Source organism: Mustela putorius, unplaced genomic scaffold, assembly GCF_011764305.1.
Source record: "Mustela putorius furo isolate JIRA1106 unplaced genomic scaffold, ASM1176430v1.1 tig00000832_pilon_pilon_pilon, whole genome shotgun sequence".
In the NCBI taxonomy this organism is placed as follows: Eukaryota; Metazoa; Chordata; class Mammalia; order Carnivora; family Mustelidae; genus Mustela; species Mustela putorius.
Genome location: NW_025421491.1, coordinates 3,680,221 through 3,697,574, shown reverse-complemented (window position 1 = coordinate 3,697,574; position 17,354 = coordinate 3,680,221). Strand labels below are relative to the sequence as shown.

General features: G+C 37.5%; 1 protein-coding gene across 5 annotated transcripts in view; it reads right to left on the bottom strand.

Moving 5' to 3' along the window:
• The window catches only part of GRIK1 (glutamate ionotropic receptor kainate type subunit 1), a 385,580-nt gene that overhangs the window by 80,513 nt on the left and 287,713 nt on the right, over window positions 1-17,354 (bottom strand). For all 5 annotated transcript variants that reach the window (XM_004757477.2, XM_045085170.1, XM_004757475.3 and 2 more), the window contains exon 7: window positions 15,977-16,120. In XM_004757477.2, the coding sequence (XP_004757534.2) occupies window positions 15,977-16,120 (144 nt within the window). The remainder of the gene's footprint in view (window positions 1-15,976; window positions 16,121-17,354) is intronic.

The following is a 17,354-nucleotide window of genomic DNA, read 5'->3' as shown; positions in this document are numbered from 1 at the left end:
CTTGGTACACTGAAAATATTAAAAAATATATATATTTGACAGTGACCACACACACTCATCACCTATACTAATTCAGAAAAATGTTTATTTTTCAATTCCCTTCTCAGAATAATTTTAACCACAACTACTGCCATTCTCTGATTAGATATTTTTGTGTGTGTCGTAAATCTTGACTAGATTTTTTGAGTAAGTCTACATTACTTGGGTAATTAGATAATGTTGTTACTAGCCTGTTTGCCATTGGTTCAGAATATTTACTTTAAAAGATTGTAGGATATTTAGAAGGAGAAAGGAATATGTCCTCCTTAAAAGACACTGCCTATTATTTATCATGCCACATAAATTTTAAAGTCTTTTTTTTTAATCAAGGAATCAATTAAAAAAAAAGGAATGAGTAAAAAAATCTCTAACATTTATAACCCAAAGGTTAGGGCAATTCATCAGTGTCAAAACCTGATCTTCCAAGGCAAATCTTAGGATCGTTGATTTAAATAAAAGCCAACAATGAACATTTTCATCCTTTTCTCTGAATATTCCTTCATAGGCTGCATGCAAAGGGAGTCACCATTCAAATATTATTTCCAACCTATAATTAGTTTGATGTTCAAATGACTACTTTGGAATTTCAATAAGGTAGACATCTAAAGCTCTGGCCGTGGGCTGAACTTGCTGGTTGGCCCACATAGGACCAAGAAGGAACGGTGGAAAGATGGAGAAGAGGTTTGCCCTCCTCCTCTGCAACCCCACATTTTCCCCTCAGATCCCCCACATCCCTGCTGTTCTGAAAATAAGGGGAAAAGAAAGGCTTGATCCAGGCCTTTCTTCTTTTCTTCCTACTGCTTCCTATTCCTCAGCATGAGTTCATTGCTTCTCTGTGTTGCTCTGTTAGATCTTCACTTAGATCTGACATCTTGAGGGCAAGAGGCCATACTTATTCTGGCTAATTTCTCTCTTAGCATCTTCCATATTCCGAACCCAGATGAAGGTGATTTAGGAATAATTGTAAAACAGCATGAATATACTTCTCACATCCTTGGTTAGTGATGAATTATACAATACACCGAGGATAGAGGATGGGCAAAATCATTTCACTTCATCTTGTTATCTGCAACGCACTTGTCCTCAAACCAGAGTAAGGATCACCTAAGTTTCTGGAGTTTAAATGTAGGAAATAATTGCTTGTTTTATTTGCTTTTAGTGGTTTCTTCAAGTGATGTTTGGTACACATCGCAGTTTGGCTTACAGGATTGCTCCTAATCATTAACACAGTGTAGAATGTTCCCTGTGAACTGGTCTCTGCTCACCACCTACCATGTTATTTCCTACAGTAATTTATCCTCGGCCACCAACTAGTCTCCAAATATGGAATACCTTTCCCCACTATGCTGCCTCCTCCACTCTAACTCACTTTTTAAAGTTTAGGCCAACCTTCATCTTCTCTGAGAAGACTTTTTTTTTTAAGGATTTTATTTATTTATTTGACAGAGAGAGATCACAAGTAGGCAGAGAGGCAGGCAGAGGAAAAAGCAGGCTCACTGCTGAGCAGAGAGGCTGAGGTATGGCTCGATCCCAGGACCCTGAGACCATGACCCACACTGAAGGCAGAGGCTTTAACCCACTGAGCCACCCAGCCGCCCTCTGAGAAGACTTTTAAAGCAACTTAGATGAACAGCACTGTTGCCTTGGTGACCCCTACTTTTTCTTAAAGATACTTCTGGCTTACAAGTCAGTCCAGAGGAAGACACATATTTGTCTTCATGTTTACCTTCATGTATGAATCTACTTTCTTTGAAGTCAGGGACCACATGTCACCTGTCTGATGGGCACAGTTCTTGTCACAGTTCCCAGCACAGGGTGTATCTTGCTTAATACTTACTGCAGAATAAATATTTCAGAATAACCCTGGTAAATAGTATGTGTGAGTATTTGTTCCTTCATTAAACAGTTCTACATTGGAAGAATTTTCATATCTAGATGATGTGGCTAACACCCATTTTTTCCCCTTGCTGTAAGGAATCCTGACTAATCATCCAAATTCTCACCTGAAGATCTTGCTTTCTAGCTTACTGAGAAAGTGGAAGCAACAAGTTCCCACAACTGCATCTACCCACCTAATTACCAGCATGTCTGCCTGTATTGTCCCATTTCCCTCATCTTACTAGGATGCACTATCCATGCTCATACTCCATGTGTGCACCAGACTCTCTCACCTGTGCAAAGATGTTGCTTCTACAGTTTCCCTCTCTTGCATTATCGATTTGTTCCTCTCTGACTGATCATTCCAATCAGCAGACAGATGTGCTACAAAATATCTCGCTTTGGAAAACATTTTCTGAATCCCATGTAGGATACACCAGACATTTTGACAAATGCTATTTTCTTTCCTTCTCACGCTTGTGTGAAGTAGAAACGATTAGCTTCATTTTATGAGATGAGGGTATGACATACGCAGAGCTAATAAGAGCAAGGCACGGATTCAGACCATATTTTCTGACTCTGAAGACGCACTTGTTAGAGGAAATGACCAAGTGTATCAGAATGGTATCCAAAGAACACACACTCAGTACCTGAGCACCCAGAAGGTTCTCTCCCATCTTTATGTGATGCTCAGAGACTGTTACTCCTACTCCCTGATCTTTATTTTCCCAATCGAAATATGAAGAAATTGGGAAATTTGCTATAATACCATGAAACTTTAACAAGCTACCCTTCTACAATGTCATCTAAAGAGTACAAATTAATTCTGCCAGATAAGTGAAGTTGCTGAAAACTGAACTTCAGAAAAGTTCTGTGTTACTATATTTGCAGTGTAGATGTTTCAGTTCTTTAGTATATCATAAATGCAAAGGCAAGGAATAGGAACTATAGTGGACACAGTCATATTTTGCATCAAAGTAGTGTGAATATCCACTGGCCACAGAGAGCCAGATCCAGTAAAAGCCCTGATCATTTCATTCAAAGGGGAAGAGGAAAACTATGAGTCCCTAGTATCTGTGACTTCAGGCTGTCATGGGGTAGGAAGCATGTTATGTCCCAGAGGACTCTGAGGAATCTTGCTGAATAACTCCAAGGTTATTAGACATATTTATTAAATAAATAAAAGCACATACATAAAGAAGCATTGTCAAGTATTTTGGGGCATGTTAATTGCATACCACTAGATAGAGATGAGAGATTTACCTAGTCATCTTAAATGTCTGGAATCTTAGAAAGGCAGTGGAATACATAGGTGGAGATGGTTGACTCAACAGTGTAAGATTGTAGCTGGGCTGAAATCTAGCTTGTAACTTTGGGCAAGTTATCCAAACCTGCTAAGCCTCAGTTTTATTAGGTAAAGTGGAGGTGAGACTTGTAGGGGTGTTATGAGGTCATGTGGAAAAATAGTTGATCAACCTTTCTTCCACTTTTTGGAGTACTTACTACAAGGACACAGACTCATAGAATCTCAAGGTCACTTAGATCGTTGACGTGACTTGCTTAACTGCACAGCTCAGAAGTAATAGTACCAAGATGATACTGATCTTTTTCTTGAATTTAGACTCAAGTATATATGAGTGTGAGTGTGTGCACACATACATGTATTAGAAGCATACTACCTTAATACATTATGAGAAAGGGTTAATGGAAAGTTATTGTATATATGTAGTCATACACAGTAATAAGCTTTCCTTCTTTGAATGGACTGGTCTGCCCCCATCTCATGGAAAGTAATTCACTTGCTAATCCAAACACAGAAATATAACAAAGGAAAGTAGTACTCTTGACTTTTTTTTTTTTTTGTACTCTTGACTTTTGATTATCTGTGTTAAAAAAAATCTGAATTTAAATTTTATTGTTTTTAGCTTTAAACTATGGCTGCTTTAGGCTGACTGCTGAGTTGTAGGTGTCAACATTTGGAAGGCCTGAACACAATGAGAAATTGTCACCTCTTCTTTCATTTGTATTTTAAATAGAGTTTTTACTAGAAAGGCAGTGTTTGACAATTCTCTCTCTAGTTTTGTTAATTGATTCATATACTCTGGTCATAATTTTATTGATTAACATCAATGTTTAGCACCATCAATTATTTTATGCATTGGTGAGCTCACTATTTCTAGTCTAGAGATGATGAAGAATAATCAAATATGCTAAATGAGTCACCAAGCACATTTTCAATATGAACCTTTGGCAAGGAGTCTCTCTTTTTTGCCCTGAGTGCCTGAAGAATGGATTCCACTAGCAATGCAGTATTGTAAAAATAAATGCTGCATATTGAAATGGCTATTAAGTCACATTGCAGGAGTTTTATAGCCAGAAGAGGGGTTATTCCAAAACTTACTGCTCAAACTGAAAAAAATCAGAGTTATGGGAAATAAATATTTTAAGAAGGAAAAATACAAGCATTGATTCTGTATTCATGTAGGGGGCTCCTTGTTAACTCTCTGGTACTTCATTAGGTCTTGCATCATTTTACCTATGTAAACTATTGTCTTAATTATTTGTATAATGTCAATTATATATTTATTGCATATTTATGCATAATAATTATATATTAACTATGTTAGCTATCTTTTCCATTGATAATTAATTTCTTGATGGCAGGAAATGTTTTACTTCTCTTTGAATTCTACCACTTGCATTTGGTAAATACTGAAAATATTTGTAGAAGGTATGATCGAATAAAGGAACAATTCCAAAATTTGCTCACTTAAATACTGGGAGAAAGGTAGAGGGAGGGCAACAAGACCTGGGAATTAGGACCTTCTTCCCACTGGCCGTGATACCGAGGAAAGGCTACAGGAGTACATTGAGGCACAACAAACATCTGTGCCTTACCCCATTCTCCTGATCCCTTCCCTCTTCATCTACAAAACTGTACAACATGCATATTGAAGAAGTGAGATTGTTCGACTTTCTTAAGGCTATGGTGTCTATGGCGGTAAGATTGGACGGGCAGAGAGATTTAGTTTATTTTCACTCCCTCAAATCAGATCTTATACCTCAACCCAACTCTAAAGAGATTTTTTTTTTTTTTTAATTTTGAAGGTTTTCCAGGCTTAGATGTTCCCTACTGGCCTGTGATTGTGTGGGAAAAGATTACGTCTTTAAGTATTTGACTCCTTAATTCTAGTCATTCATTTAAGGCACTTTCATTTGGCTAACACTTTCTCATGGAATTACTAACAGTAAGATCAAGACAGAAAGGTAACTTGGGGGTTTGGAGAATAGTGTTGAGAAAAGAGAACAGAGATAGAACTTTATAGATTTCAAAAATTCGTCTATAATTTATCTCCTGAATAGAAGAGTTAATGAGGGCAATTCATTGCACTGTTATTTCACTTGTTTTTAATTAAAGGAGGCTCACTCTGTGTCTATTGTATAAATGCAGTATTGATGGTCACCATTGATGGCAGGAAATGTTTTACTTCTTTTTGAATTCTACCACTTGCATTTGGTAAATACTGAAAATATTTGTACATTTACTGTACAATTACTGTCTTATTCAGGTCCCCAGAATGCAATACAATGACAAATCTCTGAAATTCACCCTCCATCTAAGCAATGTGAGCTCTACCTAGTCACCCACAATTTTAAGTCAGTTCTCAGAAAAGCTATTTAAAAACAAATCTGAAGTATACATAATAATGGTGGTAAAAATAAACATTAAGCAAAGGAAGAAATGATAAACATAACCTTTAGACCACATAACTTCCTTGGATGTCAGCTATTTCAGGAACTGAAATGATGCATTTATCATATTCTCATCTGTTCAATATATAATTATTTTAACTATTATGTGTGTTGTTTATAACCCATTATCTTGCAATAACAGCTTGCATGGATCACTGCATAATTTAAAAATATAATGGCTTTTCTTGCCAATATTTGATTTCCAACTCTAAATCTGCTGACTTTAACTATATCTATTCCATGCACTTTGGGTAAATAAGTTTTATTTCCTAAGAATTTATCTTAGAATATGCACCTGGATTTTCTTTTCTTCTTTTTTTTTTTTTCTTCCATAAACTAGTTTCTTTTGGCACTGGTTCATGTGGTAGCTCATTTTCTGAAATGGAATGGATTGGCTCTGTACTTGCAAATCAACCAAATGGGCAGGAACACAAATCTGAGACCCAGTGGGTGTGTAATGGGTGGGAATAGGCCACTTGTCTAGTTATTTAGATAATGTGATCAATAAAACCTGGAAATCAAGTCTTTTGGTCTTAAATTACTCAAATTACTCTGATTGTTAAGGAGGGCACTTGATATAATGAGCACTGGGTGTTATATAAGACTGGTGAATCACTGAACTTTACCTCTGAAACAAAAATACATTATATGTTAATTAACTGATTTTAAATTGAAAAAAGTATAAAAAATAAAAAAATTTTAAAAAAGTTATTCTGGTCCCACTAATTATTGTCTTTGCTGGGTAGGTACTTATTATTATAGCTAATCAATACATTCCATGTCTATCAAGATAAAAATAGGGATCCCATATATATTGACTCCATATCTTTCCTTAGTTAGCTTGGTTGGATGAGATAATGTATTAAGAAAACTTTTATTTATTTAGCCACCAATATTTATTGAACATTTGAAATGTGGGAAATCCAAACTGAGTGCTATACGTTTAAAATAGAAAGGATTTAAAAAACTTATTATAAGAAAAAGTTAAATAATAATTTTTATACTGATTATATATTGAAGTGATAATATTTTTGATATATTGTATTAAATATCTTATTAAAACTAATCTCACTTGTGTCTTTTAATTTTTTAATGTAGCTAATAGAAAATCTAACAGCTATGTGACTCATGATATTCCTACTGGACAGTGCTGCTCTAGGGCAAATTTTGCATTGGTTATAAGAAACTATCAGATGTTCATTGTACCATTGTTTCTATATGCCAAGAATAGAAGAAAAAACAGGTATGAAAATATCTATTCATAAGGGTATTGATAAATGCACCAAAGTATAGCTGACCCTTGAACAAGGCAGGAATTAGAGTCACTGACCCCCGACATAGTCAAAAATCTGCCTATAATTTTTGACTCCCTGAAAACTTAGCTACAAATAGCCTATTATTGACCAGAAGCCTTATGTTTATACAGTTTATCCTTATAATAAAGCAAGGAAAAGAAAGGAAAATTTAGTAAGAAAATCATAAAGAAAAGAAAATACATTTACAGTACTGTATTTATTGAAAAAATTATCATATAAGTGGACTTGCGATATTCAAGTTCATGTTGTTAAGGGTCAACTATATTTTCAGGAAATGAATTGTTCCTCTATTTGGATTCATTACTTTCTTAATATTTGCATATCTTGTTCCTTCATTCCCTCTTTTTTTTCAAGGCTTTACTCGTTTTCTATTAGCCACGACATGCTTTCTAACTACCTTGTATAATATAGCAATGGAGATTTTTCTTCAAGGACACCTGCACACCCTATACTCTTCTGAACTTTGCTTTTCTGATATTCCTTGTCATCCTTTGAAATATTATATGTCTTATTCCCCTACCATTGCATTCTTGATGTCTAGAATAGTGTCTGCCACATACTAGGTATTCGGTAGGAGTTTGTTGACTGAATGAATGATGGAGGAGTAGATGTCAATGAAAAGGAACAAACTGGAAAAAGAATACATATATATCAACCCAGATATCTAATCAAAACTTAATTAAGATTGATTAGAAAAGCAAATTGCTGAATGAAATATATAGACACACACACACGCAGAACATAACTGCACCCACACATCATCATATGTATATATGACATTCCTTTAAGTAAATTAAACACCTGCATATTAATGTGCCCATATGCACACTTACACATGTGTGTAGACTGTGGTACTGAAAGCAAATTCTTCAATCAATGTGGTGCAGAAGCAGGACATTAGTAGCTGAATGGGAGGAGGGTAATTGACCTGAGTCTCTGAAAGCTATCTGATAAATACTAATATTATTTAGAATCATACAAACTAAAAAGAGTTTGGCAAAACCTCCCATCCTATTCCAACACTCCCTTTTCTCATTTCTGACAGGTGATTATTCACCTAGCCACTGATTCCCAGTTTCAGAGATAGGTGTCTTAGCACCTTAGTTACATATAAGACAGTGTATATAACTGGTAAAACTATGAACTATGAACATTTAGGAACTGATCTCATTTCTCTGTCCAGAGTTGTATGGGAATGGAGGAAAGGACCTGAAAACTCCACTCTTTCTTCAGGTCTAAATATCTTCAATGTGAGGGGCTATCAATGTAAATGACTTTGATTTACACAGTGCAACGCTAGGTCGTGGTGCTGAAGACTGAGTTGGAATGCAGGTGGTTTTCAATAGGTGCAGAATGAGAACTACAAATCCTCAATTTCCCAAACAGTAGAGATTTGAGTGAGTTTGTTGCCAGATCCAATGTTGTCTAATTAATCCAAGGGACAGCTTGTCCTGGCAATCAAAATCAAATGGCATGCAATAGTGGGAAGTGTTACCCAGTGGAGCCACAACAGGATGAAAACATGTCAGAGCTTTGCTTCTCCAGGGGCTTTAATTTTTTTTTTCAACCCTCTAATTTTTCACCTGGATCCCATGCTAAAAAAATAAATAAATAAAAACAAAAGCAAAAACAAACACTCAATACTGACCTATTAAGTAAAAGTCCAAGTAAATATTAAGACAAATATATAGGAGCCTCAGTGGAGAATTTATCTTCTATGCTTTGATTTTTAAAAGCTTAAATTCAATGATCTCATTTATATATTCAAATTAATAATCTTCATTTCATCAAAATAGAACAAGTAAATTACAATTTCATAGTGAACCAGTGGCAGAAAGCTGTCCATATTTTCAGTGCTATCCCCATATACATAGGCATTTGGAAATAATTTTCACTCCTATATAGTAAATCTATTTTGGGCCAGATCAATTAGGAACTATTTATATAGTTTAAAAAGTAAGCATTAGCTCAGCACAATTTGTTAAGAGTTTGGTGGATCTTAACTTCCTGGGTTCTGTTCAAGAAGCATCTTGTAAATGCCTACCACGTATAGGCATAGCTCTGAGGACACAAAGATAAATTGACTTTGTCCTTGTTCACGGGAAAGGTCTCACAGTGTCTGGATGAAGCAATTTAAGGCTAACATAGAGATGTAAAATAGCTATGGAGTTCAGTGGAAGAACACCCCCAAAAAAAGTTTTGGGAGAGGATCACTAGAGAAAATGAGTTCTGAATAATAGCCCAAGTAAACAATAGGAGGGAGTGCTTTCCAGCCTGAAAAACATATGAAAAAGGAGTGTCATAAGGCAGGTTTTAGTCTGGAAAGACCATCTGTCTCACTGTGTGAGAAAAGCATGGTGAATGAAGGAAACTACAAGTAAGTTTATGTTTGTAGAAGGTGGAAACCTACTACACATTTATGTACAACACTCTATATGGGGATTTTATATGTGGAATTTATATGCCCAGTTTATATGTGGACAAAAGTTATAAAAGGGTGGATCCAGGTGAGAAATAATGAGGGCAGTAGATAAGGAAGGTTGCAAAACATTTAGAATAGAAAGCTAATAGGACTTACTGAATTAGATGAGTGTTTTGAGGTGGATGGAGAAGTTTAGACAACCTGTAGAAGTCTGGTTTGATTGGCAAGTTTTATTTTACTGTAATGTTTCAACCTAGTTACCAATATAATAGATATCAGGATACTAGAGTGGGTAGATAAACACTCCACAGTTTCCTGTACATAGGTACAAAGGAAGTGCCTACAGAGATTGTCCTAGAATTTTTGGACTTGTGCATGAAATTTATAAAAGGGATCACATGCGTGGTAGAAGTAGTCGCTGGAGAGATTTCTCTGGAGAGTACTGTTACCTCTTTGAGTCCACACTCTTCTGCCTTCAGGATGCCATTTTTGAACCCTGGTAAGTAGGATTTCAGGGGGCCATTCAGAGAAGTCTGAAACAAATTGGCTGTAGTTGGAGAAGGAGAAGACCAATAGCTGGTTCAAACTTGAGGAAGTCAAGGTAGACAATGCACTGTGGAGTGGCTCCTAGGTGACAAAAGAGGACTACACAAGAGCTGACCAACTGAAGGGAAGGCCAACTAGGATGTGCTGCATCATGATCAGAGGCGCTCCCACGACACCCAAGGAAGGAATGAGTGGGTGCGAGATTCGAATCCAGAGTACCTCAGGGGGAGTATAGTCAAGGACTCTCTACAAGGGTGAGGAGATTTCAGCAGAAAAAAAGCAAGTTATGTACCACTGGATGTCATGGGGCTGAGGAAATATGATACACCCCCATCTAAAAGAGATCCATTGATTGGTTCAAATAAACATCAGGAAAGACTGCCCAATAGAAAATCATGAAGAGTCAAAGAAAATTAAAAAAAAAAAAAAAGACTTAGGTTTAAATATTCCCCAGACCCACCTGGGGAATATTTTTTGATCCCAGAGAGCACAGAGCAGGTCCACCAAGAAAAACTGTCATTCTTCTTGAGCCTGGTAGGAGGTACAATAACTAATGGTTTGGTGAGGGCGGGTGGAAGGAAGGAAAGAATGAAAGAAAGAAGAAAGAGGAGAAACCAACCATAAATCACATTCCTTCACTTCTCTAGTCTTCCAGCAGACTGGAGCTCAAAGGGAAAAGAAATTTGCAGTTAAATCAAGTTGGACTTCTGATTCATATTAGAATAGAACTTCTAATTACTAAGTTCAGGTTTCACCTAAAGGAACTCTAGAACTGTTATTACCTTAATAAAACACAAAAATCCCGAAAAATCTACCAATTTACACTGAATAATATTAAGAGGACAGTAGGAAAAAAATTGGTTTTGTTGTTCCACTAGTTATGTTTGTTTGATATCCTAATTAACCTTGTCATTATTGACATTGGGCTTATGTAGCAATAATAGATTTAATGGATAAAACAACAGATTCTCCCATTTAGGAATTTGTTGATGCAGGGCATCCAAGTGAATTTTTACAATAGCTGCATGAATTTAGATCTGTGGAAGGAGTCAAGAAATACTTGTATGTTTCTCTTGAGCAATTTATTTCCCCCTTTAGTTCTTTATGAATGGCGGTCACTTCAAAACCAAGATATCTATAATCCCTCATTAATCTTTGTGGGTTTATCTGCTTTGATCAAACCTACAGAAGGCTATCAAGATAAACTCTCTGAAATACCATATTTTTGTGCTTCAAGAACAGTGACTACCAATCTATTATCAATCAAATTTGAATTTCTCAGCTCAGCAGATAAATTTTACCAATTGTCTCTCCATATCTACTTAAACTCATTTTTCACATCCACATGGGACGACTTTTCTGACCCCAGCAGAAGTCTTTATGCTTCATTTACACTTTTGCTATTCACCATACTGGAACACTCTTTCAACCAAATTCTATTTTCAATACCCAATTCAGACACCCTTAACATGGGTTTTAGGCAAACCAGGGTATTTCTAAGAATCCTGAGATTACAGCTGGATTTGTATGCCTTTTGTGGGAACAATTAAGACAGTTTTTTTTTTTTTAAGATTTATTTATTTATTTGACAGACAGAGATCACAGGTAGGCAGAGAGGCAGGCGGGGGCGGGGGGGGGGTAGGTTCCCTGCTAAGCAGAGAGCCCGATGCGGAGCTAGATCCCAGGACCCTGGGATCATGACCTGAGCCGAAGGCAGAGGCTTTCACCCACTGAGCCACCCAGGCGCCCCAATTAAGACAGTTTTAACATAGGATCCATAACCCAGAAAATAGTTAATAACCACTAATATAACCTAAAATATATGATTCACTTCATGTAGCCACTGTTGGCTGTCCTTCCCAGCATCCGTGATTACAGACTCTCTTCCCAGATGCCTCACTGTGCCTGCTCTTGCTGTAGCTACTCTCACTGCCCCACGGCCAGCTGGAACTTACTCTGGGTCCAGAGTAACTCTGGCGATAGACACAAGGACTTTAGTTTCCTAAGCCCCCACATAGCTACTATTTCTCAGACTAACCTGAGAGGTGGTTTGCCAGGTCTTCTGACAGCTCTACCTAGTTGCTGATTACATGATGTTTTGGGTCCCTTCTGAAGAATCATGCATATGCTCCATGACGGAAAGTCCTTCATCCCCTGGCATCATTGCAGTTGGCCTCTTATGCTATGTTTATTTCCATAGAACTCCTGATGTTCCACTGCTAGCTCCTGTCCTCCTTTTACAAATAATCCTACTTCATCTTGGGCTCCGATAACAATAATGTTGATGCCAATAAGAACAATATCAAGCATGCTGTACATGGGCACTAGGCAATATACTTACACTAGGCAATATAGATAATGTTTTATATGCGTTGCCTCATTTCTTCCTGACAATGACCTTATCTGATAGACATTTTTTGGCAGGACACTCGGTTTATGGTAGCTACCCTTTACTGAGCAACCACCACATGCAACACATTTTGTTAGTCTATACATACATGTAATAGCCACGAACATATACAATGGGTTTTTTTATCTGCAATTTTTAGAAGAGGAAATTGAGAACAAAGATTCTCCATGACTAACTTCAGTGAGATAGAAAATTGCAATTAAATCTCAGGGTCTGTGCTCCCTGCGCCAGAGTTAAATAGGCTGTCCTATTCCTCAGACCCCTGCCTCACTGTCCCACCAGAACCTATGGTCCTGGTAGGCAAGTCCGGCTGATTCTGGTATTGCCTCTTCAAATTGTTTCTGGATATGATATTCATGTTCTGAGTATGTCCTAAAGTACTAGCTTATATGTTGCATGTGCTCTTCAGTTCCTTTGCTTGTTCATTCATTAATTTATTAGTTTATTCACTTGTTTGGCCTCTACTTGTTGGGTGTTCATTCCATGCTAAGTCTTCCTAAAAAACGGGAAACAAGACTGGAAAAGCACAGGTTGGAGATGGACATGTAAATAAATATGATGGTCTAACAACAAATATAATGGAGGTAAGGAACCAAAATTTATGAGTCAAGGTAAGCACATAAAGCTAGCTTTTGAGTTGAGACATGAAGGCCTTCCAGCCAGAGGCAAGAGAATCTGGTAGGAACATAACGGCAAGTTCAGGGAGCCCCAGTAGGTTTAGCAAGTGCTAGGGTTGGGGCAGGAGATCAGACGGATGGCATAGGAGATAAGGAACCAGATCACTGGGGAGCCTGCAGATCCTGCTGATAAGCATAGGTTTTATCTCAGACATAGGATGGCTTCAAGGGAAGCCTGTCATTCCTTCACTATGTAGATTTTATATTAATACATAGTAAAACCACAACTTCCAGTTTGGGAGAAAATAGTACGCTGTAGTGCCACGTTAATGTTACTTGTATAATGGAGCCCTGGTACTGCTTATTGGGTGGGAATTTATAATCTCCTAATACATTTGTTTAGCAAATGCCCAGAGACATGACACTATAACACACTCTACCAGGTTTAAAATGTTCTTTAATTCTTCCTCTTTAGTCAGCCTGAAACTCTGAAGGATGGTTAGCTTGAAAGACTTGTCTGAAAGGCTTACTGATTCTAAATGATGTGTGAAGTTATCAGGGATTAGTGCACACACAACAATCTCTGAGCTCGGAAAATTTACCTCCTGTGACGAATTTGATCTTCACCCCATAAATTCAATCTGCTGACTTGCTCCTTTACATGATTTCTGTTTAGAGATTAGAAATCCTTTAGAAAGTGAGAGTCACTAAAAGAAAGGACTCGGGGAAGTTTTCGCACCACACGCCTGATTTCATGTTTCTTAATAAAACCTGATGTCTGCAAAGTTTTGTTGAATTATGTACTCCTTGAAAGAGACATCTACATTCTCGGACTTTTGCATGTTTTGGCCTGTCTCAGAATTCACTCTTTCGATCTTTCAAAAGACTGGAACACTGCTCCTGATCACGCCCGTCCCATATCTGCAGGTACCTATACCCTGCCAAGAGTGGCATATAGCACCATAACTCAGGAGGCAAAGAAGAAGAGCAATAAAATTTTTAATCCATGACCTGCCTCTCCTTTCAGCCCCCAACTGTGGAGACTGAGAATGGGGAATTTGCTCTTTGGACTTTAAGATCGTAAAATGTTTTTTTGCTTTCAATGTGGTCCCTCATCTTGGAGTTCATTATTTCTTTAAACATCTCTAACTGTGGCTTGATTATTTTACCCTCTTATGCAACCTAAGTATAAGCAAAAAGGTCCTTGGGGTGCTCCAAGCATTTGATCCTAAGCTTTCATGTGGCCTCCTGCCTCTTCTTGGGCTGGCAGGAGATGAAAGGAAACCAGCTGTTTTCTTGTTAAAGATCAAGGTGATCAGGACCTAGCCACGATTGCTGCAGGGAGAGCAGAGACTGGGCAATGTCTTTCCATTAGGCACAGTATGTCAGATTTGTGTAGCTGTCACAAAGGGTATTTCATTTCATGCCTATTTGTGATTTCTTTGTTGTTGTTGTTGTCGTTGCCAGGTTTAAATTCCTGGCATCACACTCAGTAAACTGAATGAGGCTATTATTAGCAGTCTATTCCAATTATAAGAGAATAGCTAATATCTCAGATTCTTACTATGTTTCTGTATTGTTCTTCACACCTTATTTTTATCCTCACAATAATGCTATGAGATAGAAGGTGTTATTTCTGTTTCACGAAAGAGAAAACCAAGATACAAGAATTTAAGTAACTTGTGTAGGTTATATTGGTCATAAATGTTAGTGGAGCTGGGATTAAACCCAAGGAACCATCACAGGACTACGGTGAGATCAGAGAAGTTCTCAGGGGCATAAAACTTAAGGAAGCACTCCCTCAAAGTCTCCTATAAACTCAAACATGAGAGTGAGTGCCTCATTAAATCAGGTACCCAGGGTAGTCTTTGCCACTTGCCATACCCTAGATCCAGCTTTGTTCTGGAGCCCGAGTTAGTGTTAAACCTCATGCATATTGTGTCTCTTGTTCTCACCTTTATGGATCAGAGTCACCTGTCAATGGGGAAGCAGATTAAACAAACCATGAAAGGGTTTGTAGGTGCTTAAGAGACCAGCAGAAATGAAGCCCAAAATAGGACTTCTTATTCTTGCTTGGGCATTCTTCTCTTGCACTATGACCCTTCCATTCTTTTCTCTTAATGGCTCTGTCTCAACTCAACCTTCTCCAACGCAGAGGGCAATAAAGATGCTCTTTACCTGAGAGGTAAATTTCTGCATCTTATAGATAAAACATTAGAACAGCAGCGCAGAGTAGGGTATGTACTCAGTTAAGCCTTATTTCATTTTGTCAAGCCCAGACACACCCTGAGGTGTACGTTGATGTCAAAGATAAATCAAAGATACATGTATATGAGGAATCTCAGGGCCTTAGAGCAGGATCTGATGAAGAGAAGTCAAATTGTATCAGAGAGAAGGAAATGTAGGGGATAGTCCAGGATCCCAGAGTAATAATGAAAAACTCACCTTTGCCAAATACCCCATACTCTTGAAAACCTTTTAGTACACTTGATAAGTTTTGAATAGATTGGACTTTTCTGGTTTGCTGGCAAATGGCAAAATAATTATTATATTATTAGAACAAAGAGGTTCTTCTATTCAGTCCTATATAATATGATATTTAAGAAACCACTGGAATTATGGGCTGATAGTGTGAGAACTATCCCTGGTACCCTCCAGTGATGGGCCAACGCACTCTTTGATTTGGGGCATGGAATAAGCACCTATGAACTTATGAACATATGTGGAGGAGAGCCAGCAGCAACTGAGACCAGAGCTGAGATGAAGAAAGGTGAATGTTATGATCCAGTAGCTTCTTTGAACTTCTCAACATCATACTAGAAAATTCCTGGTCAACAGACTTTTATCAGTGAACTCCTAGCAGATTGGATGATGATGGATTCTCCTTGTTTATAGATATCATGCCCAACAGAGCCGTGTAGGAAGATCACAGTAAATGAACAAGTCAGATCACTATGGCTAGGAAAGAATTGAGCCATGAACGAGTAGCACTTGCCTCTTTGATTAAGTTCATAAATCTGGGTCCAAGACGCCATGGTTTGTGTCGATGACACTGCAAGGAGCTGACAGTCAGCTGGGAAGCCCGATGGGAGGCAATGGCCACCATGTACACCGCATCATACATCAGAGCTGCTTCAGTCTGTGGAGGAAAACACACACCACATCTTCAATTTCACCTTTGTTTCCCTTCCTTTACCTGCATAATCATTCTACCTGCTTCCTTATCTCCTACTTGTCTGATCTCATTAGCTATTTATTCTCCAGCTGAACAGTTTTCACTCTCTGATAACTATTTTTTCTCTAAAATAATACCTCATACTTCACAGTAAATTGAAGTGATAGCTCTGCTTTGTTTTGAGTTCTTAAAAAGACCCAAACCCCTCACATCAGCCACAAAAGACTTGATTTGGGAAACAAACATTTTTTGGAGCACCTTCTATGTTAAGCACAGTGTTAAAATCAACCACATTGAGTTAGAAGATACTAAACCTCAACTTTTCAATATCAGATTTTGTGTCTCAGGACTTATATCTATTTATATATTTATTTACTTGTTTCTATTTGGTAGAAAATAATAGCTTCAAGCAAAACTAATAGGTAATTTCCAAATAGGTATAGTTGTGTTGGTCACTTCCATTTACTAGAGTCAAGAAGGTTTGAGTTGTGGAATCAAATCCAATAGCAAGTTGTGGAAGACCTTTTGAAAAACAGACCTGTGTAACTTGCTTGGAATATGCCTGCCTTTGTCAGCACTTGCTTTTTGATAAAGAGTGTAAGTAGTCCTTGTTTGGGGGGGTTGAGCATCTCATTCTTCCCTTCCTCATGAAGTTTCTCTTATTTGAAAAATTTCACACAAGATTGTTTGCATTTTATTTTTAAAAATTGCCCTATGGTTTTCTTTAAGGATAAAATTGCATAATACCTTCAACATTTTAGTTAAAGGTTTTCACTGAACTTCATTTGAAATTCTCAACAAGCTCCCCAAATCAGAACAGATGGTAAAACTACTTAGGTAGAAAAACTGACCCCCAGACAGGATATTGACTTGTGTAAGGTCCTACATTAGTCGACAATTGGTAGAGTTAAACCTAGAATCCAGGTCATAGATCAAAGATCTTTTTTTTTTTTTTTCCCCCAGAAATCTTGATTTGCTCAACATTTACTATGCACTTATTGAGAGCATGTTTTAGTGGAAGTGGAAAGAGAGGGTAAGAGCTACTACATCTCACACTTTAACCATATGTGACTCCAGAGATTATCCCCACTTTAAATCTATACCCTGTGCAATCTCTACCATTGCATTTTCCATATACATTTATAGTGGTATGGGTTTCTCAGTAACAATGTGGGCTGTGTGAATGCAGAAATGTTCA